The sequence below is a fragment of the Garra rufa genome, chromosome 1 (assembly GCF_049309525.1).
Source record: "Garra rufa chromosome 1, GarRuf1.0, whole genome shotgun sequence".
Taxonomy (NCBI): Eukaryota; Metazoa; Chordata; class Actinopteri; order Cypriniformes; family Cyprinidae; genus Garra; species Garra rufa.
In genome coordinates this window covers 7,733,233-7,759,090 of record NC_133361.1, presented here as the reverse complement: position 1 = coordinate 7,759,090, position 25,858 = coordinate 7,733,233, and the positions used below count along the sequence as shown (strand labels likewise).

Here is a 25,858-nt window from a genome sequence, read left to right as displayed (position 1 = left end):
GGAAGCCAGAATGCGCATCCATTAACAGAAACATACATTAGCCGAACATTGTTTGTTTTATGTGTTGTTATAAAAAAACATATTACAGATGTGTTGTCAGTTTCAAGTTGAACCGCGGTTCTGGTGCGTACCGAACCATGGGAGGAGAACGGGACGGTTCAATTTTTAATGAGAACCGTTGCACCTCTAGTTGATACATGGTAGTGAAGAAAAGTACAAGTTAAAGATATTGTTAACTGGATTTGGTCCATATCAGTCTCTGGAAACTGTCACGTTCAATAACAGGGAGGTCTGGGTCCAGATGCAGGTGAGTAATTTTTAATGAATATAACAAAACAAAACCAAAAGGCCAACACGGCAAATAAGAACTAGAACACAAAATAAACAAGATCTAGAGCATAACTTAAATCAGGAATTCAGAAACATGAAAACAAACATAACAGGAGACATCCATACGAAGACAATGCAGCCAGAATGAGTGGTGGGAAAATGAGTGTTCTTATAGACCAGATGTGATTGTGAACAGGTGTGCGTGTAATCAGTGATAACGACAAGACAAGAGTGTACAATTAGGGATGTGTGTGCAGGGAAGGGAAAACAGCGACCTCAGGTGGCTGAGGGGAGCCCCACAGCCCAGATCATGACAGTACCCCCTCCCCACGGAACGGCTCCCAGACGTTCCCTAAGTCTGGAGGGAGGAGGCACGGAGGAAGGCAAGTCAGGGGGAGGGATGGCGGGCCAGGCCCGTGTAACGGCGCGTCAGGCCCAATAGCGGACACCGCCGCGTCCGGCACGGAGATAGCGGACGTCGCCGCGTCGGGCAGTGAGATAGCGGACGCCGCTGCGTCAGGCACGGAGATAGCGGTCACAGCCGCGTCCGTACCAGAGAGAGCGGACGCCGCCGCGTCAGGCACGGAGATAGCGGTCACAGCCGCGTCCGTACCAGAGAGAGCGGTCACAGCCGCGTCCGTACCAGAGAGAGCGGTCACCGCCGGGTCCGGAAAAGAGAGAGCGGTCACCGCCGCGTCCGGAGCAGAGAGAGCGGTCACCGCCGCGTCCGGAGCAGAGAGAGCGGTCACCGCCGCGTCCGGAGCAGAGAGAGCGGTCACCGCCGCGTCCGAAACAGAGAGAGCGGTCACCGCCGCGTCCGGAGCAGAGAGAGCGGTCACCGCCGCGTCCGGAGCAGAGAGAGCGGTCACCGCCGCGTCCGGAGCAGAGAGAGCGGTCACCGCCGCGTCAGGAGCAGAGAGAGCGGTCACCGCCGCGTCAGGAGCAGAGAGAGCGGTCACCGCCGCGTCAGGAGCAGAGAGAGCGGTCACCGCCGCGTCAGGAGCAGAGAGTGCGGTCACCGGCGCGTCAGGAGCAGAGAGAGCGGTCACCGCCGCGTCAGGAGCAGAGAGAGCGGTCACCGCCGCGTCCGGAACAGAGAGAGCGGTCACCGCCGCGTCCGGAGCAGAGAGAGCGGTCAACGCCGCGTCCGGAGCAGAGAGAGCGGTCAACGCCGCGTCAGGAGCAGAGAGAGCGGTCAACGCCGCGTCCGGAACAGAGAGAGCGGGCAACGCCGCGTCAGGAGCAGAGAGAGCGGTCACCGCCGCGTCAGGAGCAGAGAGAGCGGTCACCGCCGCGTCCGGAACTGAGAGAGCGGTCACCGCCACGTCAGGAGCAGAGAGAGCGGTCACCGCCGCGTCCGGAACAGAGAGAGTGGTCACTTCCGCCTTCCCACGGAAGAGCCACTCCACCCCCACTGCAAAGCGGGAACGCCGTCGCGCCGACTCGGCCCTACAGGCCTCCATCTCGGCCAGTTGGAGGTAAATGACCTCCTCGAACCGAGCGGCCGACGCCGCCTCAAAAGATGCCGCCTCCTCCGAAAGAGAAAAAAAAAAATTACTCCCCGCTGGACCCATCGTTGCTGGCTGCATTCTGTCACGGGTGAGTAAGGAGATCTGGGTCCAAATGCAGGAAGAGGGTTTTTAATTAAACAAATAAAATAAACATAAACCAAAAGGCCAACACGGCACAAACTGAACATAAACTGAAACACAAAATAACAAAATCAAGAACACGGTCAGGAATATCAGGAACACAAAATAACACATGAGACAGAAGACAATGCAGACATGAAGCAGGAGTGAGATGTGAGTGTCTTTATACAATAGTCCAGATAGTGAACAGCTGTGAGTGAAATCAGTGTTAATGACAAAGACAGGTGAATGCAATCAAAGGTGCAGTGTGAACAGCGACCTCAGGAGGCTGAGGGGAGACCCACAGCCCTGATCATGACAGTACCCCCTCCCTAAGGAACGGCTCCCAGACGTTCCCAAAGTCTGGAGGGAGGAGGCACGGAGGAAGGCAACTCAGGGGGAGGGATGGCGGGCCAGGCCCATGCAGCGGAGGAACGTGAGTGGACACTGCCGCCAGAGGAACGTGAGCTGGCCTCGCCGCCAGAGGAACGTGAGCTGGTCTCGCCGCCAGAGGAACGTGAGCTGGTCTCGCCGCCAGAGGAACGTGAGCTGGTCTCGCCGCCAGAGGAACGTGAGCTGGCCTCGCCGCCAGAGGAACGTGAGCTGGCCTCGCCGCCAGAGGAACGTGAGCTGGCCTCGCCGCCAGAGGAACGTGAGCTGGCCTCGCCGCCAGAGGAACGTGAGCTGGCCTCGCCACCAGTGGAACGTCCGTGGGCACAGCCGTCAGAGGAACGCGAGCTGGCCTCGCCGCTAGAGGAACATCAGTGGTCACCGCCGCGTCAGGAACAGAGAGCGCGGTCACCGCCGCGTCAGGAACAGAGAGAGCGGTCAACGCCGCGTCAGGAGCAGAGAGAGCGGTCAACGCCGCGTCAGGAGCAGAGAGCGCGGTCAACGCCGCGTCAGGAGCAGAGAGAGCGGTCAACGCCGCGTCAGGAGCAGAGAGAGCGGTCAACGCCGCGTCAGGAGCAGAGAGAGCGGTCAACGCCGCGTCAGGAGCAGAGAGCGCGGTCAACGCCGCGTCAGGAGCAGAGAGAGCGGTCAACGCCGCGTCAGGAGCAGAGAGAGCGGTCAACGCCGCGTCAGGAGCAGAGAGAGCGGTCAACGCCGCGTCAGGAGCAGAGAGAGCGGTCAATAACAGGGAGGTCTGGGTCCAGATGCAGGTGAGTAATTTTTAATGAATATAACAAAACAAAACCAAAAGGCCAACACGGCAAATAAGAACTAGAACACAAAATAAACAAGATCTAGAGCATAACTTAAATCAGGAATTCAGAAACATGAAAACAAACATAACAGGAGACATCCATACGAAGACAATGCAGCCAGAATGAGTGGTGGGAAAATGAGTGTTCTTATAGACCAGATGTGATTGTGAACAGGTGTGCGTGTAATCAGTGATAACGACAAGACAAGAGTGTACAATTAGGGATGTGTGTGCAGGGAAGGGAAAACAGCGACCTCAGGTGGCTGAGGGGAGCCCCACAGCCCAGATCATGACAGAAACATCTCTAGTTGGTGCTGCAGACCCTCATTAATCTACTATTTTACTTTCCATATACTGGCACTATAAATGGAGATTCATTGTGAATTAAATACACATCAATGTACTAAAATATTAGATTCAAAGGGGTCTGTAATGATCCAATGATCAACACATTTAATAAGTTCATGTGTTTTTGGATTGACTGCCATTACCCTGATGATGGCAAACTTCGCTATTTAGTGACACAATGGCAATCTTTATGGCCGTTTTAACCTGCAGTCATTCTGTAAATGCCTCAATAAATTTAACATCTTGAAGTAGGGATGCTGGAAGTAGGCAGCAATCTGAACACACAGTCAATAAATCCACCAGCCCTTTACCAATACAAATAACTTGTATAGTGTGGTACAACTAGAGTAACGGTCAAAAAACTGTGTGCACCTTCCCTCCAGCAGGTGTTCAGTTACCTGGGGGAGGGTCCCATCTATATTCTGTCAACAACTACCCAAGACCCTAAAGTAGGGACATAAATGGCTCTTACAGTGTCAAATGACAATACATGTGACCATAAGTGCAATGAAAATATTCAATTGTACCAAGATTTCAGATTTTTTTTTTTTGTTGTTGTTAGTTATTAGCCCAATATTAATATATAAATATCTTATTTTACACTTTAAGACTGCGAAATAAACTCAAATAAGTATTCAGCACATATTTGAAAACAAAAAAAATCTTTATAAATTGTGAGTTTTTATTTCTGCATATGGTAAAACACGTTTAGCATGATGTATGCGGGGAAGATCATTCATATATTTTCGTAAGTAAGGATTTGTTTATAAACTGAAATAATCAGTGAATTAATATTAAGAAATATACATCTGTAAATATGTTGTATGATAATTAACAGACATGTCACATCATCAGTTAAATTAACTATTACAACCTTTAAAAAACCTTTTGTAAAAAGTTTAATGTAACAATTAGAAGAATTAAGGTTAGAAAATGAACAAATATCACTGAAAGCTGTATGTGTAACGGAGGTCAGCTAGTAGGTGTTGACATCCATAATATCATTGAGATGAAGATAAATGTAGCGGTAATCTGGCCTGTTATTATTAGGGAATATTTTATCCTAATACTGTATTCATTCCTCTTGATGCTGCGAATCCTTCCTCCCTGCAAAATAATTCAACAAAAGCATTTACTGAGCTCTCATGACTAAAGAGTTTGTTCCAGATCAATGTGAATCATCTCAAAAACTCACCAGCTCTTCTTGCACAGATGATCTGAAGAAGAATCACAGTAGGAGCAGCAAACACTGCAAACTCAACAATAATCACAATCACTGCAGGAAAGATGTGTGGACAGACGAAAAGCTCAATTAGGAGAGAAAAAACAGGCTAAATGTGTGAAACTGTGAACGAAATCAAAGGCATAAAACAATGAACAATGTAAAGATGTGTCGTACCTCTGAATAACGATCCAGTCCAAACTGCCAGGTTTGTTAGTTCAGTTCAAATATAAAGAACATATAAACAAAACATCATCATCACATCATACTGTCCAGTGCGATCTCTTTCTGATTTAAAGATATTCATATGTAAAGTGTGACATTTTGCAAGTTTGTATGAACACGTAAATGTAGAATATTTATATACTGAGAACATCTAAAACCTACAATCTTTTTTAAATACATACATGTTTATTAGTCCTTTGAGGTTTCAATGCTGAACTCTTGAATTAGCAGGTTGAAGTTATTGTGGTCAATTGTGACAAAACAAGTGTAAAGCCGTCTCTCACTTCACTGCTTTACACTTGTTTTGTCACAATTGACCACAATAACATCAACCTGCTAATTCATGAGTTTGACAATGGCAAACTGAAGACTGAAGTTTTCTAAATCCTGTGTGATATAATGGAATAAAACATTGATAATGGGCTGTCAAGGCTTTTAACTTTTTCTTTAAAGCTAAAATCTGACTAAATCTAATATGACGACTTGCAGTGTTACATATCATCAAGACTGAGAAAAGAACACAACACTGCACACACACTTATCAGGTCGATAAACACACAACTGGTGTTTCATGTCTTTGGCCAGTCAGCGTACACTTACGTCAATAATAGTTCTTATAGAACTGATTTAGACCCTACTCTGAAGTAAAAGCTCATTTGGTCCCGCAAACGCAGTTCCTAGAACTAAATATGTTCCTAGTTCTTGTGATGCGAACAAAACACAGTGAATTTCTGCCAAGAGTTCTGAAAACTATGAAAAGCTTCCCTTCGGTGCAAAAGCCCCTATTATTTCACAAGATGAATGGAAGAAAGGACGGAATGTCTATTTTGAAACATCTATTTTCCACTACAAGTTTGACACTCCAAAACAAAACAAAACAAACTAAAAAAAAAAAAAAAAAAAAAAAAAAAAAAAAAAAAAAAAACACTAAGTAGGTTCCCCACAAAGTAGTTCCTACTAAATTACCTAACTAAGATTTCTGAAAAGTAAATTGGACAACAAGAAGTTAAAAATCTCTCTGTCTTGTATATGTTTGTTTTACCTGACAATGTCATGTTAGGATTTAGACGTTTAGGTTTTATAGCTCAGTATAATTCATGACTGATTCAAGTGTTTTTTTCTTCCATTGTGGTGAAGAGTGGAGCTTGATCTTAGGTTGTGAGCGGCCGCTGTGTGTGTGAATGTTGTCTATGATTGTCTGATGGGGCGAGGGACCGACAGACGCACACAGACTGAATGCTCTTTATACAGACTGACAATCACAAAACCAGCTAATCATACTGACTTCAGCTCAAATATTGGCTAACAGATCATATGCAGTGAACAAATGAAACACAGTTTATCATTGCATTAACATCAGCACTTCCATGTTCACTGCATTAAACCACAAACACCAGAGTCATTGTGATTTACTGACAATGTACATATTAAAGAAAACACAGACACAGTCAGATCCACAGATGCACCAGTCCAATCTACCAAGAGCAGTGCAAATTACCGCCTGCTTAAAACATGCTGTTTTTTGAGGGCGTTAAATAATCGCGCAAATACCAGTAATTTCACGAGCGCAAACATTAGTAAATTGTGTTGCATGATTTATTTTAATACTCCCTTTCCATAAATTTTGCGTCTGAAAGGGAAACTCCTACAAATGCATTTTCAATAAGGTCTGTCCACGCCTTTTCAGCGCTAATGTTTCACTGCACGTTTTCAGTAAATCCTAACAGTACTATTGTAACTCCAAAACACAGTTTGCGCTGGCTCAAGCTGTTAGTAAATCTGTCCCTTAAACTGTAAAAGGGGCATTTCCTCAACTAAGTGAAAGCAAAAATTGCAAATAATAACTAAGTAATTAGAACAAGTTAAAAAAAGTGATTTCAGGTAAATAATCTACTTGTAAGCTTCATTTTGCACACCAAATGATAAATCAAATTTATATGAAAGTAAATAATAATCACCATAGTAGTTCTCTGGAATGGACATCTGACACCACCTGCTGGACACTCGGCAAACATCAGGACAGCAGGACTGTGTGTTCTCTGTATTTCAGTATTAGCCATTTATAATGATATAAGCATAACCAGTAACCTAGAAGAACACACTTTGACATGAGAGGATTTATGAAACATGTACTTTGGCGTAGACCCTTTTGTGGGACTTTTCCCTTAACCCGCTATCGTTGACTTTCTGACCATTACTGCATGCTCCCGCAACATGTGTTCCCGCTCCCCTCAACAAGTGTTTATTTGCAGACATTCTGATATTGTAGGCTATATATTTTTTTGCGCATCAGGGAGCCACTCCCAATATGTGACACTTTTAAATGAGCGCTCAATGTTTACTTTCACTTTCGATTTTGCGATCACGCAGACTCTGCTTAGAATACATATCTTGGAAATGTGCTACATCTTACATACTCAAATGTATATACAAATAAATTAATAACAAACATTAGAAAAAAAGGAAACAAGGAAATCCTCATAACATTTTGAACACTGAGAAGACTTTTTTTGATTTCCATATGCTTGTGCCACTTGCAGTCGTTCTCTAATGTTACTTGGCAATATTTTAAAGATTATATTATTTTTGGTATTTTGCAAAAAAATAAAATAAAATAAATAAGAAAGGGGGGGGGGGGGTGGGGGGGGGGGGGGGCTAAAATGCTTTAAGGTAGAGACCTTCACGTGACGGGACCCCGCCCACTCCCGCAGAAATATATGTTAAATACGTGCTCACTCCTGTTACCAGTGACAACAGCAATGGAAGGCTGTTACAATTAGAATTGTATATAGTTTAAAATGAATCAAAAAATATAGATATACAATTTTCACAGAAATCATATTGTGTGAGAGTAAAAATAGTAATTGTGAAATAAAAAATAAATAAATACATTTGCTGTAATAGAGAAGTGGCCAATGAGAAAAAAAAAAAAAAAAACTAGAAGCCCTGCCCCTGCTGAGACAGCAGAAACGGGAAGAGAGAGAGAGAGAGAGCCATCGATATAGCAGAAAGCAGAACAGAAAATAGAACAATCAGTTATAATACAGAAAAATATAGGTTTAAAGTGTCACATTTGATTAAAACCCCTTTGGAATTCATTAGGGGAACTCAATATCTGAGAGATTCGGTTACTCTTTTTCTTGGAGAGGATTTAAATCTTGTGGACTGCCGTGTAGACGTGTTGGATGCGGTGAGTTGTTGATTTAATTGTTGTTGGTTTTTTTTATGTGGGAAAATCCATGTAGTCAAACTACAGTCGTGGCCAAAAGTTTTGAGAATGACACAAATATTAGTTTTCACAGAGTTTGCTGCTAAACTGCTTTTAGATCTTTGTTTCAGTTGTTTCTGTGGTGTACTGATATATAATTACAAGCACTTCATACGTTTCAAAGGCTTTTATCGACAATTACATGACATTTATGCAAAGAGACAGTATTTGCAGTGTTGGCCCTTCTTTTTCAGGACCTCTGCAATTCGATTGGGCATGATCTCAATCAACTTCTGGGCCAAATCCTGACTGATAGCAACCCATTCTTTCATAATCACTTCTTGGAGTTTGTCAGAATTAGTGGGTTTTTGTTTGTCCACCTGCCTCTTGAGGATTGACCACAAATTCTCAATGGGATTAAGATCTGGGGAGTTTCCAGGCCATGGACCCAAAATGTCAATGTTTTGGTCCCCGAGCCACTTAGTTATCACTTCTGCCTTATGACACAGTGCTCCATCGTGCTGGAAAATTCATTGTTCTTCACCAAACTGTTGTTGGATTGTGGGAAGAAGTTGCTGTTGGAGGGTGTTTTGGTACCATTCTTTATTCATGGCTGTGTTTTTGGGCAAAATTGTGAGTGAGCCCACTCTCTTGGATGAGAAGAAACCCCACACATGAATGGTCTCAGGATGCTTTACTGTTGGCATGACACAGGACTGATGGTAGCACTCACCTTTTCTTCTCCGGACAAGCCTTTTTCCAGATGCCCCAAACGATCGGAAAGAGGCTTCATCGGATAATATGACTTTGCCCCAGTCCTCAGCAGTCCATTCGCCATACTTTTTGCAGAAGATCAATCTGTCCCTGATGTTTTGGGTTTTTTTGGAGAGAAGTGGCTTCTTTGCTGCCCTTCTTGACACCAGGCCATCTTCCAAAAGTCTTGGCCTCACTGTGCGTGCAGATGCGCTCACACCTGCCTGCTGCCATTCCTGAGCAAGCTCTGCACTGGTGGTACTCCGATCCCGCAGCTGAATCCTCTTTAGGAGACCATCCTGGCGCTTGCTGGACTTTCTTGGACGCCCTGAAGCCTTCTTAACAATGCAGTGGAAACTTTTTTTTCGGGATTAAGTTAATTTTCATGGCAAAGAAGGACTATGCAATTCATCTGATCACTCTTCATAACATTCTGGAGTATATGCAAATTGCTATTATAAAAACTTTAGCAGCAACTTTTCCAATTTCCAATATTTATGTAATTCTCAAAATTTTGGCCACGACTGTACATATTAATGATTCACAGTTTGAATCCCTATACTGTTTCTGTCCAGGAGGGGGCACTGTAAAAGAAAATAAAGCAAGAGCTAAAGTTAAGAGTCGACTGGAGTTTGTGTGCTGATTACTTACAAAACTAGTTATACGACAGATTGAGATATATTTACTATATTTTTTGACTGTAAGCACTGACGAATATAAGTAAATAAGTAAAAAATTAGAAGAAAAAAAGCGTCTGTGGCCCCCAGTGGCAGAAAGAAAAACGTAGCGGAGACACGAAAGATTTTTTCCCATTGAAATACATTAGCTCGAAATTCGTGGCACGAAAAAGAGGAAAATTCGTGTCCATGAATACGAATCAATAGATTAAATTTCGTGACTATATCACAAACTGCTGTGAGACTGGGTTGATACATGGTAGTGAACACAAAGAAAAATACAAGTAAAAGGCATTGTTAACTGGATTTGGTCCTTATCAGTCTCTAGAAACATTTCTAGTTGGTGCTGCAAACCCTCCTTAATCTACCATTTTACTTGCCATATACTGGCACTATAAATGGAGATACACTGTGAATTAAATACACATAAATGTACTCAAATACTAGATTAAAAGGGGTCTGTAATGATCCAATGATCAACACATTTAATATGTCCATGTGTTTTTGTATTGACTGCCATTTTGAAATGTTGTTCCAGGATCAACAAGGATGTTGATCCAGGAACATGTTGTACTTGGTGAAATCATGTTCACCAGTAAGGCAATGGCAATCATTATGAATTAGTAGGAGAACTAAGAACAGTTCAGGCAGCTTTAACCTGCAGTCATTCTGTAAATGCCTCAATAAATTAAACCTTTGGGACCTTTGGAAGCTCAAAAGTGAACTCTGTTTCTCTTATGTTTCCTATAGATCTAAACAAAACGTTAAGTGTTTTGGATGTTTACCCTTCAGACTTTATCACCTATGGGTATGAATTATGAAGCACTATTTCATGTGGTGTTATACTTTTGTATTATTTTTTTATATATACAATGCAGTGGAGTTAATGTTAATAGTAATTAATGGTTTTTTGTAGTAATTGATTTATTTTAAATATGCGAATGTGTCTATCTATAAGCAACCAAGTCTAGTAATTAAAGCAGCTGAGGGATGCTGGATGGATCTTAAAGTGGGGATGTTGGAAGTAGGCAGCAATCTAAACACACAATCAATAAATCCACAAGTCCTTTACCAATGCAAATAACTTGTATAGTGTGGTACAACAGCCACGTAACGGTCAAAAAACTGTGTGCACCTTCCCTCCAGCAACACCTGTTACCTGAGAGAAGGTTCCCACCTATATTCTGTTAACAATTACCCAAGAGTGACCCCTAGTGGACACACACCTACATGACTATTTAAAGTAAGGACATAAAAGGCTCTTACAAAGTAAAATGGTAATACATGTGACCACAAGTGCAATGAAAACATTCAATTGTACCAAGAGATAAGATTCTTTTTGTTTGTTTTTCTTGTTGGTCCAATATTATATATAAATATCTTATTTTACACTTTATGATGTTTCATTAACAAAGTTCGGGAGAAGCGCGTCAGATACTTAGCGTAAACAGCACAAGAGGAGCCCACTCAAGTCAATCAGCGCCATAGGTTAAATACAGCTGACTCACCTCCATTCACTTGATGGTTTATCAGTAACTGGTTCGCCTGTCCGCTACTACGTCGCAAAGACAAACTGCCACAAAAGAAGACGATTCCGACTCTCCTCCGGCCGGCTCCAGGACCGTGTCTTCCCCGCATTTCGCTTCAATTGAGCCCCAGGCCTCATCTCGCGGCCGCCGCTCGGCCCGGACCGCCTCACAACGCCTCGGCCTGCCCTCGCCTCCATCGGCGAGAACACCAGCCGATTCCCCAGCATCATCCGCTCGGTCAGGCAATCAATTCCGCCCATAGAGAAACGGACTATGGCGAGTATGAAACTAGCGCTGGCAAAATCCGATGTCCAGCCTTCACGCAAGTTAAACAAAACAGAAGTATTTAACTTGTACAATAATCTGCAACTAACTAACCTCTCCCCCTCTAACCCCAAAGTCGACCAAAAGGAAACACAAACCTCCGGCCGCGCCGACGCCAATGTCTTTCTCCCCTGCGAGGCCTCTCACAGGGCTGAGAATCGATTCCAAAGAATCGATTCCGAAGCATTAGGAATTGAGAGTCGATTCCAAAGTTTGGAATCGATCCCATCAAGGGGAATTGACTCCTTATTCAGAGCCGTGTTCCGTTCAACAACTTATATCTATGTATATAGATGCCTGTCAAACGAAAGACTGCATCCCACGAAGGCTGCATATCTCAGCTGCTAGTCATCAAATGTTGCCGAACGTTTTCGGCGATTCATGAAAATAAACTGAATGAAACGATCATTACAGAGCTCGTCTGAAACACCCATTAATTCGGCTCTTGCTCACTGATAATTATTAAAATTCTGTTAGATCGTTTGAATAAACTAGTCCAAAAAACTATAAGTTATTTTACGATGGGAGTCACTCATGTTGTCCACAAATTTGAGCGCTGCACAACGGAATAGACGTGAATGACGTCATCTTATTTACACCCTATATATATATAAATGCTATCTTTAACCTTTATCAGCCAATGATAATTCTGAAAGAAAATGCAGAGAGCACCAATCAGTGGTCTCTAGAGCGCACCTGGTTGACAGCTAATCCACAAGCTTTAACATTAGCGTTGTTGTTAAAGTTGTTTATTTTGTTTCACTGTATCGTTTGCTAATTTTGTGCGACGCATACTGTTAAAGTAAATATCATTCAGCTGAACTGTGGACATTAGACACTTCATGACTTGTTTTAGTATTGCAATAAATGCATGTCCACTGCTGAGCCCTGGGTTATGACTAATTCCATGGGCAATGCAGACAAATTACAATTTAAAATCTGTCAGAGCTACAAAAATATTGTACATTTTCATATTTTTACAATGAAGCTTCATATTATGAGAAAGCTACTTTCTTTGACTTCAATATCCTGCAGTCATTGCAAAATTAGCTTCCTCCAATTTAAATGGCAAGAATTGAAAACAACAGTGAGGAAATCGATTCTGAACCAGGAATCGAAATTGATTCCAAAAATTTCGGAATCAAACAACCCTACACAGAACAATGGCCGCAGCCCAGCCCTCCACCGTAGCTCCTCCTCAAGCAATGCCTGGGCCCGCAGCCCAAGCCAGCATTTGGCCGCTTCGTCTGCCAATCGCAGCCCTGGCCACCAACTTCTTTCTCGTGGAGTTTGCAGCCCAAGCAAGCGCTTGGCCACCAGTCTCAGCTCCGCCGCCCGCCCCCGGCAGCTCGGGGCTCGAAGCTCAAGCGAGCGCTTGGCCACAATGGCCGCCTCACACAGCCCCGCCTCCCGCTGCCGTCAGCTCGGATCTCGCAGCTCAAGCGAGCACCTGGCCACACTGGCTGTCACACACAGCCCCGCCTCCAGCTCATGTCAGCTCGGATCTCGCAGCTCAAGCGAGTGCTTGGCCGCACTTGCCGCCTCACACAGCCCCGCCTCCCGCTGCCGTCAGCTCGGATCTCGCAGCTCAAGCGAGCACTTGGCCGCACTGGCTGTCACACACAGCCCCGCCTACAGCTCATGTCAGCTCGGATCTCGCAGCTCAAGCGAGTGCTTGGCCGCACTTGCCGCCTCACACAGCCCCGCCTCCCGCTGCCGTCAGCTCGGATCTCCCAGCTCAAGCGAGCACCTGGCCGCACTGGCTGTCACACACAGCCCCGCCTCCCGCTGCCGTCAGCTCGGGGCTCGCAGCTCAAGCGAGCACCTGGCCGCACTGGCTGTCACACACAGCCCCGCCTCCCTCTGCCGTCAGCTCGGGGCTCGCAGCTCAAGCGAGCGCCTGGTCGCACTGGCTGTCTCACACAGCCCCTCCACCAGCCTCCTACAGCTCACTCCTCCAACCACAGTACTCGCTCTTCACTGCAACACCAATGCCCATGCCATCAAATGCCACAGCTTCAGAGCCTCCCCAAGTGGCCCACAGCATCCGAGCACAGATACTGGCAGAAATTCAGGATTCTGGCTCCAGAGGCGGAACAATCCCCAACTCCAGTTCCTCATTATTCAGGATTAAGATTCCCCTAAACCACCCACTGAAACCCCTCCTCGACGCGTCCCTCAACACCATCCTCCAAGCATTCTCTCCATGAACCCTCCAGTCATACATAACTGCGTGGAAATGCTTCAAAGCTTTCTACCTCTCATACAACACACCCTTCCCGGATTTTTTCCCTACTCTCAATCACCTCATTCATCTCTTTTCTCGACAGGATCAAGGGACTCCAAGCCGGGCCCATCAAGGGCTACCTGAGCGCATTCAATTTTTCCACAAGCTGATGTTCGGGGCACCCTCTCCCGAAATAACTCACAAACCTCTCTACTGATCAGGGGTTTCAACGATCCAGGCCCACCCGGCCCTACCCTAGACTTCCCATAATGCTAGACATCCTCTCACACACACTCCGCACCAGTTACCAGCCTCTCAGTACTGCCCGGACAGTCGATGCCATGTTCATTTTAGCCTTCTTCGGGTTCCTCAGATGCTTGGAACTCACCATCTCTTCTAAATTTGATCCAAATACCAACCCCACCATTTCAGATTTAACAGTACTCGATAACGGTACAATTTCCTTCCTAATTAAACAAAGCAAGACAGACCAAGCCAAAAAAGGCCACCTCATCTACATCTTCAACCTCCCTTCTCCAATCCAACCCTACCAGTCCATCCTTCAGTTTCTCTGCCTCAGAAATACCCAGGCTAAATCCCCCTGCGAGCCCTTGTTCTTAGACGAAGCCAAAAGACCTGCTAATAGCTTCTGGTTCCAAAAAACATCTCAAGTCCGTCCTGCAATCATCAGGCATCCCAGCAGGAAATTTCTCAAGCCACTCTTTTCGCATCGGGGCAGCAACATCAGCAGCCCAGAAAGGCCTCTCCAAACAGCAGATCCAAACCCTAGGAAGATGGACATCAGAAGCCTTTCAGAGCTAAATCAGAACTAGCCAGTGACATATCAAAGAAGCCCACAAAACCCTCTTCGGCCCATAAGCCATCCAAAGTAACCTTCCCACTCCAGGTCTCCCAAAGTTCGGGAGAAGCGCGTCAGATACTTAGCGTAAACAGCACAAGAGGAGCCCACTCAAGTCAATCAGCGCCATAGGTTAAATACAGCTGACTCACCTCCATTCACTTGATGGTTTATCAGTAACCCTCCACCACCCCATCTCCTCACTCCGAGTTCTCACTACTCCTATTGGGGGGTACTCTGGGTTCGGGCCATCCCCGAGCTCGGAGCCCTTCACCGGACAGCACGCCAAACATGCATTTCTATTCTCCGGCTAATTATATGTAAGCGCGAACTCGTGAAATGACTGTGAAATAAACTCAAGTATGTATTCAGCACATATTTGAAGACAAAAAATAATGTTTGGAAATTGCGAATTTTTATTTCTGCATATGTTACTTGACATAAAACATGTTTAGCATGATGTATGTGGGAAAGATCATTCATATATTTTCATTAGTAAGAATTTGTCTATAAACTTAAATAATCAGTGAATTAATAAAAAAAATACCAAAATGCATCTGTAAAAATGTTGTATGTTAATGAACAGACATGTCACATCATCAGTTAAATTAACTATTACAACCTTTAAAAAGCCTTTTGTAAAAAGTTTAATGTAATAATTGAATTAAGGTTAGAATATGACCACATTTTATATGGAGCAAATATCATTGAAAGCTGTATGCAAATATCCATAATATCATTGAGATGAAGATAAATCTAGCAGTAATCTGGCCTGTTATTAGTAGGGAATATTTTATTCTAATACTGTATTCATCATTATTTCCTCTTGATGCTGCAAATCCTTCCTCTCTGCAAAATAATTCAACACAATAGTATTCACTGAGCTCTCATGAATAAAGAGTTTGTCACAGATCAGTGTGAATCATTTCAAAAACTCACCAGCTCTTCTTGCACAGATGATCTGAAGAAGAATCACAGTAGGAGCAGCAAACGCTGCAGTCTTAAGAACAATCAAAATCTCTACAGGAAAGATGTGTGGACAGATGATAGACACAATAAAGAGAAAAAACAATCAATTAGTGCATTGCAGATACTGTTTCAGCATCAATGAACTGCATGTAAAGACATATCGTACCTCTGCTGATGTGTGAGAGTGATGATGAACCTTGTTCAGGAGCTGCTGCTGGAGTTTGTCTTGATGTCGTCTCAGAGTTTGAGCTGCTGACTGGAATCAGTGGTTTTATATCGACCGGAGCTGCAGAAGATGAACATTCAGATCATAATACTGTAGGACATCAACATAATATTTACTTGATCATGACACACGGTTAGTGTTTGATCATCAGTGTTTACAGTGGCAGTTGTTGAGAAGAGAGGTGTTACAGGGCTGTTTGGTTATTTTGGGGACAGACGGGGATTATGCTAATGTGTTACCTAGTGACACATTTGACCTGCTCTTTAATCAATGTGAAAATAGATCTCTTTCATGTCTTATTACACTTGAATTGTAAAATATACGCATAATTACATCAAAAAGCCTGTAGAGTGGCAAATACATGTAAACCCAGTCAGTTATGTGTTAAATAAACGTGCAGTCAGTCTTAAAGGTACAGCAAAGAAAATCACTTTAGGATCTTTAATAAGAATCAGTTCACATTTAATTCATACTGTGAAGACTATTCTGTGTTTAGTTATACTCAGTATATAATTTGATATTCATTTTATGTCACATTTCATACTGCACATTAAATAAAGCGGAAAAACTTAAATATTTATTTAATTGCTCATTTTGTTCCATTGAGTTTGTAATTCACTAATTTTTTAAATAATTTTTAATAACAATAATCGGGTCAAATTTGCCTTGTGGCCAAAAAAAACAACAACAACTCCCTTACCAAATTTTGTACCACATCAGAAAAGCATTTATTTTCATTAAAAATGAAGAAAATGATAAGAATGTTGAAAATAAAGTATTATTTACAATAAGTAGAAATAGTGCAAATAGAATCTATAGCTGTTTGCACTTAGTGTAACTAGCATATCGGTAAATAATATGGCTGGTTTCACTTAGTGTAAACAGCCTAGTTTACACTAGTTTATAAATGGCAGAAAATCATGTTATTTGAGCATAGTTTCAATAGAATGTTTAGCTATTTGCAATTAGCTACGTTACTATTAGACACAACAAATGAGGGTAATTTTGACCCAGTTAGTTGGGTTAAATGTTTTTACCCAACATACTGTGTTGTTTTATTTAAGTCAGCTATTTTTAAACTACTGTTTAAAATTTACCATATAAAAAAATGCATATTAAAATGGGCTGGGAATTAAAAATCAAACACAAACTTACTAGAGACCACAGCAATAATCAAAAGATGAATATTTATTAATGAGTACAGCCATGGACAAAAATATAAGACAAACTGAATGGATTTGGGGGCATACAGCATAGATTACTATGCATTTTAGAAATATAAATGTAACATTTAAAAGTAACATTTGAATTCAGCCGTTCTCTATAATTCCTTTTTACTGAAATCTAAGCCGGTGATGGGCTGCTGTTCGCCGGGGCAACTGTGAACCTCAGTCTGCGGTCTCGTGTTTCACTCGTATCTGAAAGTTGCTGTGACTGACTTCATAACCTGCCTAGAAACAAACAGTACTGAGATTAGAGAACATATTTTAACATCAAAATAAATTAAATTCTGTATTATAATGAATAAAATCACTTAATATTGTGCAAGGCAAAAGACGTTTTCATCATGCACAACGCCTTCAGCGTACAATTATATAATTTACAGCACAGACTTTATAAATAAAATAAAATTAATACAAACCTTTATTTCACTTTAGAAGTGCCCCAATTATGCAGCGCTGAGAACTGCTCTCTCCTGTAGAAAATGCAAAAGGCCTGTGCTCTGACTGTAACTCAGCAGCTTTGTTGAAGTAAGTCAGCATTGGATTGTTTCGTCTTGGGGAGGGGTGTATAGTTTTAGTGGTCAGTGAAATTGACCCAGACACAAACCCAATGACTGGGTTACAAAAAAAAAAAAAAACTACTCAAAACTGAAAAAGAAAACAGCATATGAGCCAACAGACTCAAACCAGCGGTTAGATAAAAATAACCCAATGTTTCTTAAAGGGATAGTTCACCCAAAAATGAAAATTTGATGTTTATCTGCTTACCCCCAATGCATCCAAGATGTAGGTTACTTTGTTTCCTCAGAAAAACACAAACGAAGATTTTTAACGAAAACCGGTGCAGTCTGCCAGCCTTATCATGGACGTGAATGGGCACCAAACCTTTAAAAGTAAACAAAAACATGCACAGACAAATCCAAATTACACCCTGCGACTCGTGATGATACATTGATGTCTTAAGACACGAACGATCGGTTTTTGAGAGAAACTGAACAGTATTTATATCATTTTTTACCTTTGATACACAGTTACGTCCATCTGTAATGTGCATGAGTTTGGCATTAGTCACGTCACATGAGCACGCGCTCTAGCGTAGAATACGCAAACGCCGTAAGGGGAAATCAGTGAAAAGTCCCGGATGAGTTTGCGTAAACTGATGTAATCTTTTAGCTTTAAATCGGTTTAAACAATCAGGATACGCGCAAGTATTTACCATTTTGAACAGCCGCTATACCCACAATCTCTGTGCACTGTGTAAACAATGAGTGTCGTATACATGCGACAGATCGCTTCCGGCGTTTGCGTATTCTACGCCAGAAGCGCGTGCACATGTGACGTGACTGATGCCAAACTCGTGCTCAGGACAGATGGACGTGGCTGTGTATCAAAGGTAAAATATGATATAAATACTGTTCAGTTTCTCACAAAAACCGATCGTTTCGTGTCTTAGGACATCAATGTATCATCACGAGTCGCAGGGTGTAATTTGGATTTGTCTGTGCATGTTTTTGTTTACTTTTAAAGGTTTGGTGCCCATTCACGTCCATGATAAGGCTGACAGACTGCACCGGTTTTCGTTAAAAATCTTCGTTTGTGTTTTTCTGAGGAAACAAAGTAACCTACATCTTGGATGAATTGGGGGTAAGCAGATAAACATCAAATTTTCATTTTTGGTGGAACTATCCCTTTAAAGTGTACAGTAAAATGTATAATTAAGATGTCTGAAGTAGAAAAACAGTAAATCTCTCTTGAATATGTTTGTTTTACCTGACGATGTTATGTTAGAATTAAAATTTATATTTAATTTATTCTTTTATTATTAAGAATTTTATTCTTAAAGTTTAGTTTTAGATCAACTTAGTCAATGTTTTTTGTTTATATAGCTCAGTTATATTGAGTAGATTCCAGTGTATCAAGTGTGTTTTCTTTCATTGTGGTGAAGAGTGGAGCTTGATCTGAGGTTGTGAGCGGCCGCTGTGTGTGTGAATGTTGTCTATGATTGTCTGATGGGGCGAGGGGCCGACAGACGCACACAGACTGAATGCTCTTTATACAGACTGACAATCACAAAACCAGCTAATCATACTGACTTAGTTGATTATGTGCATGTGTTAACAAATAATAGATGATTCAGTAAAACTGATAACAGTGAACATATATTTTTTTTTTTTTTACTGAACCTCTTTTAGACGTTATTACTGTCAGTGGGGTTGATTCTGTGATCACTGCTGTTGTTGTTTTATCTTTAGCTATAAATTATGAATGTTAGTTCAGATTAATCATACTGTAGATCATGACAGTTAAATTTAAACTTTGATGATAACATTATATAAAATGTTACAGTTTTGATGTCAAATTTAAATGTCTACATTATTTACAGCAGCACTTTTTTGGATTGTAAAACATAGTTTGTTTCTCTTCTGTCAGACTAAATAAAGCTTTTGTTCCTCAGATTGTTCTGCTTCAGTGACACTAACAGATATGTTACTGATATTATGAGGATGTAAAATGATTGATGAAATTCCCTTACCTGGTTTCCTGAAAGTATATGTTGCTGAGGTCTTGACTTGATTTCTGTGAGTAACTTGACATCTCCATTCTCTGTTGTCATCTTCATTCAGGAGTGTTGTAGTCAGAGTGAGGATACAGTATCCTGGAGCTGATATCTGATATCTGGAGTCTGATATCGTCAGTTTAACACCAGTCTGATTCACCCAGAACAGCTGATATCCCTCAGAACGGATCCAACCATCACAAGAGATTCCAGTATATGATGAATACAACTGACAGGAGAGAGACACAGAGCTGCCTGGACTGATCTCAGTCTGTGAGGATGATGGAGAGACTGAAACACAAAATAACACACAAATCACACACTTTTCAATCATCATGGGAAATAAACGGAAAATTTGCAATTTTGAATTGAAAACATAATCATAAAATCACCGTGAAGAACATGCAGATAAACACGTGCATCAGCTTCTTTGTAGTGTTGTCCATCCACATATTGTTGGCAGCTGTAAGATCCATAATCTTCTTTTGTGATGTTCTTGATGTTCAGAGAGCAGTCAGACCCCAGACTCAGTCTCTCATGTTTCTCTGTGTCTTTCTTCTTTATCCCTAAACCAATCAGTTCAACTGCTGCTGAATGTCTGTTATTATAGATCCATGTAGTTGATTTGCAGTCATGAGGATCATTATTACAGGGCAGACAGACATTTTCACCAGAACTAATGAACACATGAATATCATCCACTCCACTAGTACCTGAAACACAAGAACATTTGAATGATTAATTGTGATATATTTTATTAAATTATATAATAATAATAATAATAATAATAATAATAATAATAATAATAATAATAATAATACATATTTCTCTTTATCAGAGAGCTATTCAAGAAATGAAACATACTTTTAAAATATTTTAGCATTAGATGTTTGAGTGTGAAGCTGTCCAGTTTTAGTGGATTCAGGAATAATCCTGAAAAAATAATATCGTTTGAAACAAGAATAAACTGGTCATGTTAAAAATGAACTGTTAACCAGACTAATCCCACTAAATGTCTTGTAGAGAAAGTACAGCTGTCTTTACCTGTGAGAAGTGAAGAGAGAAAGATCAGTCCCAGCAGACACAGATGGCACTTATCAGCCATTTTCTCTTTCTGTCAGTCTTCCTCTTCATTATATGCTCACAACTCTGTCTTTAAATACTAGCAGCTCTTCCTGTGTTTAACTTCCTCTGATCTGATTGGCTGAGTGTTTATTTCTGACACGAGCTGCATTTGACTGACACTATATCACTGCATGATGAACAAGAGTTGAATCAGCTTCATATTCTGACTGATCTTCACTGTTTCTGCTGATATTTGCTCCGAATTTCACTCATGATTGCTGTTTTCAAAGATGCACTGACACAAAGTAATTTAAATCACAATGAGTGAACATATAAAGGATATTTTTGTTCTGCAAATGACTATAATAATAGCAATATGGAATAAGCATTTAGTCAAACAAACCCTGTCTTTATGAAGTTTTACAGTGACCTTTTTCATCTTTTAGACTGTCTTATAATCCTGAAATGGTTAATGGCTATTGTTCACTTTTGTAACTAAAATAGCATATTAATTCTAGCAGTTGTAGTGTTTCAGATCTGTGATCTCACTGTTGAGTTTAACCGCAGTAGAGCAGAGATCATCTCTGAACCCAGATTAGACTGACAGGTGTGAAATGACACTACCTCTCTTTTTTTCCTTTACGTGAGCTGCTGTGTGCCACTAAACTCTCCTCAGCTATAAATTCAGCCTTTTTACTGAATTAAAAAAAATAAATAAATAAAAAATAATCCAGGTATAATAATGAAAGTGACAATGTGTAGCCAAGTGTGGTGTCCCATACTCCATTTGTGCTCTGCATTTAACACATCAAAATACATACACACACACACACACACACACACACACACACACACACACACTGTGAACACAAACAGCAGTTGGAGTTTCAGTGTCTTGCTCAAGGGTCTCAGTCGTGGTGTTGAGGGTGGAGGACAGTGCTGGTCATTCACTCCCCCACCTACAATCCCTGCCGATACCGAGACTCCTATGGGTCACAAATCCAACTTGGGCCACAACTGACCCTAAAAAACACAATCTTACAACAAAATTATTTTGAATACAATTTCTATTAAATTTCTATCTCATGAAATGAATCTACAGTATGTGAGCACATTAGGGTAGTGTAGGACACAGCCGATCATGGGGCTAGTTGTCACACAGTCTAAAATGTTCTACACAGGCTAGCATGATGAAATTTAGGGCCAGATTTACTAAACAGGGCAAATTAGCATTAGATCACAATTCCATAAAAAATTAGATTGGAGAGTGTTAGAACCTCTGTTCTGGGTCACTGCAGTTTCTCAGGTCTGTCGAGTGGATCAGCAACAAGCGCGCTTGGGATAGACAACAACACACCAAAGTCTAATACAAGTTGGTTTATTGTTATCTACTAAAGAAGATGGGGCAGTCCCATCTTTTATACAGCACCCTTACAAGCCTTCATGTAGGCGGGGGTTCACATATCATTTAAGCAAATACTTCTACATATGGGAAGGAAAATTACAGATGATCCAGGGCAACTATAAGGAAGAGAGGAAGATAGTGCAGCTGCACTCAACTGGTTTCCTGCCGACAGATAACCCTGAAACTGACAGACAAAACATTCCCAGAACGAACTGTGTCATCACACTCTTAACTGAAGTAAACTGCAAAAGACAAGAAAACTACAAAATATTAACTCAAGGAAACTGCACTGCAAAACACATTAATTCTTATAATCCCCTCTTCCAGACTCTCCTCTAGAGTCTGGATTCTTCTCTATCCTTCTGTGGCAGTAGGCGATATCCTGCAGAGATAGCAGACACCATAGTATACATACGTTGTGTGAAACATTTCACAATGCATGGACCAAAAATACACAATAAAAACAAAATAAGTAATACCGGTATTATCATTGAGACATAAGGTGCAAACGTGCCAAATAGGCTAGAGAGAATACCCCAATTCCAATTGTTAGTTCTAGACTTTAGCTCATCCTCATATATCTGGGATGAGATCTGCTTCATAGTAGCTACAGCAGTGCCAATTGATCCCTCGGGCTCATCATTTGCAGGTATGTATGTGCAGCATTTGTCACCTACAACAGAACAAACCCCTCCCTGCTGGGCAAGAAGCATGTCCAGGGCCAACCTGTTCTGCACGACCACCTGTCTCAGTGCACGCAGCTCGCTTTGTACCCCTACCAGTGCAGCTGTGGTGCTGTTAACAAAGGATGCCAGTCGATAATGCATGATGTTCTGTTGTCTCAGTAGGTCAGAGACGCCGAACTGAGGTACCATAGACTTCCAGAACCGAGTCCAGTGTGACCTCATCTGATGTTCATCAGGGACGTCCTCGTTGTCCACTGATCGTTTGCTCCTGAAAGACAAATCACGTTGTGTATGCATAACAGTCACACGATGTTGCAGCTGCACTGGTGCACAGAGGCCTGTCCATCTCATCCTGTAAGTGTTGTTTACAGTGTCCTCGCCACAGTACCAGTACCAGTCATCAGCCAGTACTGCACCTTTCGCTGGCCAGGGATCTTCACAGAGCGTGAGCAATTCAATGCAGGCAGTGTTCCTAGAGGTGTAACAAGCAGTTCTATTATTTCCCTTAGCACATGCTGCGGTGTTCTTCTCACATGAGCCCCTCTCGAACCTGGGACAGTAGCTTTGCAGCCACCTGTCTATACCCTGCCCTTGGTTTATTATTTGTTTACAATTTGTAGCACTTATACCTGTCACGCTTTCACCTGATGTCCCATTAAAACAGTAAGGAAACATAAAACCTTCTGGTAACACCAGGCTAACTTTTACATCAACAGTTTCAGTTTCATTTTTACTTGATGCACTACCTTCTTTCTTGCACGTTTCATTCATACAACAGTAATTATGGTACCGTTTAGTTTCATCAGTATAGGGTGTTGTTACCCTCTTTACACACCTAGGAGACCATACATACATTTTCCCTGCATAATATGTACAGAACACAGTAAAATTGGGGGGTTCACAGTTATAGACAAATGGTTTCAAGGATACAGTTATTATGGTGCGGAATAATTCTTGACACACCACACAAGATTCATTGGTCAGTTGACGCGCTGTCCAGTTGGCATACTGCCAGAAGAGGTTTCTTTTGGCCTCCTCCTTTGAAGTGTTGGGTACCATGAGTCCAGCTAGGACAATACAGATTATTGCTCTGGAAAACAAAAACAGTTAGTACTTGTAATACATTGTTCTTCATTTCAAGGGTTTCACTCTGGTTGCATGAATCCACTGTGGAAAAAGATCAGTTAAAACAGCAGTTCTGGTCACAGCTAGTATCTCTGTAGGCCCATCATACAGAGAGTCATTGAGGCCCCCGGTTTTTAGTTTCTTTATCAATACTTGATTGCCCACTTCAAAGGGGTGTGAGTTAGCTTTCTGGATCTCAGGGTGTTTCATGTTAACCCTTTCCCAGAACTCAGTTAATTTTTCTATTAGGCCTACAGAGTACTCAGACATATGATCAGTTAACACCACACCTATCCCTACCATTCCGTGGCGCCAAGGGATGGGGAAAGGTCGGCCCATCACCACCTCATAGGGTGATAAGTTATCTAAATTTGGCTGAGGCATCATTCTTAGGTCTGCTAAGACAATTGGAAGGACCCTTGTCCAATCGGATGTATTCATACTGATCATGGCTTTTCTTATCTTTTGTTTAATGGTCCTATTTTTCCTCTCAACGAAAGCTGAGCTTTGAGGATGGAATGGTACATGTAGTCGCCAATCAATTTGTAACTCTTTCGCCAATTGCTGCGTTACTTTTGATGTGAAAGGTGTGCCCTTATCGGAGTCTATTGATACCGGTGTTGTGTAATATTCAGTTCCCGTGAAAAACTGTTCCAATGGGCGGTGTTATCGTGAATATTCAAATGAAGTTCCGCTGTAGGCGTGGCTTTGTGAGCTACGAACAATCGAATGGAATTGAATGCGTTGTCTGTTCTTCACCTCTGGTTTGATAAATTATTTTGTTAAGGTTATAAAGCCGAGTGTTCATAAGTCCCGTTTAGATTTAAAGCTGTTTATGTTATTCACATAAAAGGCTAAAATGCTTTTTGTTTTGTATGTGTGTAAGGCTTTCCAGCAGGCGTCTCTATTGTTTTGCATATGTATATTATAAGTATTAGATGTCATTATGTTCCAAGGCATTCAAAGAAATAAATGTGTATATTTACCATCTTATTTTAAGTGCAGGTACATTTATGTTATATTTCATATATGTTATAATTCTACTAGATTACAGATATGTTTATTGTTGTTCCTAGCAACTAGAGTATGTCTGTTACGCGTCAGTGCGTAAGCGCCGTTTTTCTTTCTCTCTCTCAGTCTGTTGTTAATCAGGGCTGGTATGCTTGCCGGTTTATAACCTAGTAACTTTTAGTTAAACGAAGGAAAACGTCACATAGCTGACTGATAAACTAGTGTAGCGTTAGTATTCAGGCTGCCTAGTTTGTGGATGAAAATCATGTATGTGTACGCAAATAAAAGTTCAAAAGAAAAGTGACTCGAGTTGTATCCGCCATGCTTGCCCTGAAACCCTTCCAGTGGGGAGTTTATTGAGCTACAGCAGGTAACTTAATAAAAAACTGGACAATGTGCTTTCATCAGAACGCTTTATCATGGCCATATGACAATGTTTTTTGCGGTGTGCCTAACGTGAATAACAAACACCAAGCACAGCATGAATCGAAGACATTTCTGTTGTTTTTTTTTTTTGTTTTTTTTTAGTCGTTTATTTAAAAGCTGTGTCAGTAGTTGCTGTGCATTTTGCTTTTCATAACTGACTGATAGCAATTACACTCAAATGTCGTTAGATGCATGTTCAAATAAAGATTGTTTAATGTACTCTGGTGTTGTTTTGTGTTGCTTTTTTCCTTTTTTTTTGGTCAAGAGCCTTGCAACAATTAAAAAAATAATAATTTGCAGATGAGAGATGTTGTTTATGGAGCATTTAAGAGAAGAGAAATGTATTGCCCATAAAAGGCTGTGCCTCTAGTACTTAAACACACGAAAAGTCAACTTTTACCATTTTATTCATCCATAAATACTTGCAGCAATGCATTACACATAGTAGGTATTATCACAATGCATGTTCTCTCTGGATGTACAAATACAAGACATTTCAAAATAAATAAAATAAATATAGATGACACTGCTAGCACATGTCTCCATGTTTTTGTATGTTTACACAAATTTACAAACATGTACACAAGTATGTTTAAAGCAAGTTGGAAAATATAAAAATGTGAAAGGT

At 41.6% G+C, this 25,858-nt stretch overlaps 2 protein-coding genes across 2 annotated transcripts in view; one reads left to right on the top strand and one right to left on the bottom strand.

Annotated features, from left to right (window-relative positions):
- LOC141340310 (uncharacterized) overlaps window positions 1-13,661 on the top strand; it is a 19,194-nt gene extending 5,533 nt beyond the window's left edge. Inside the window, exon 4 of the mRNA XM_073845273.1 lies at window positions 13,378-13,661. Coding sequence (XP_073701374.1) covers window positions 13,378-13,661 — 284 coding nt within the window. The remainder of the gene's footprint in view (window positions 1-13,377) is intronic.
- A 1,669-nt stretch (window positions 13,662-15,330) lies between these two features.
- LOC141340211 (uncharacterized) lies at window positions 15,331-20,617 on the bottom strand. Its single transcript, XM_073845169.1, has 6 exons — window positions 20,557-20,617; window positions 19,905-20,225; window positions 19,489-19,803; window positions 15,673-15,792; window positions 15,477-15,557; window positions 15,331-15,386 (listed from the first exon to the last, which is right to left on the bottom strand). The coding sequence occupies exons 1-6, from the start codon at window positions 20,615-20,617 to the stop codon at window positions 15,331-15,333; spliced, it is 954 nt and encodes a 317-aa protein (XP_073701270.1).
- Window positions 20,618-25,858: the final 5,241 nt, after the last annotated feature.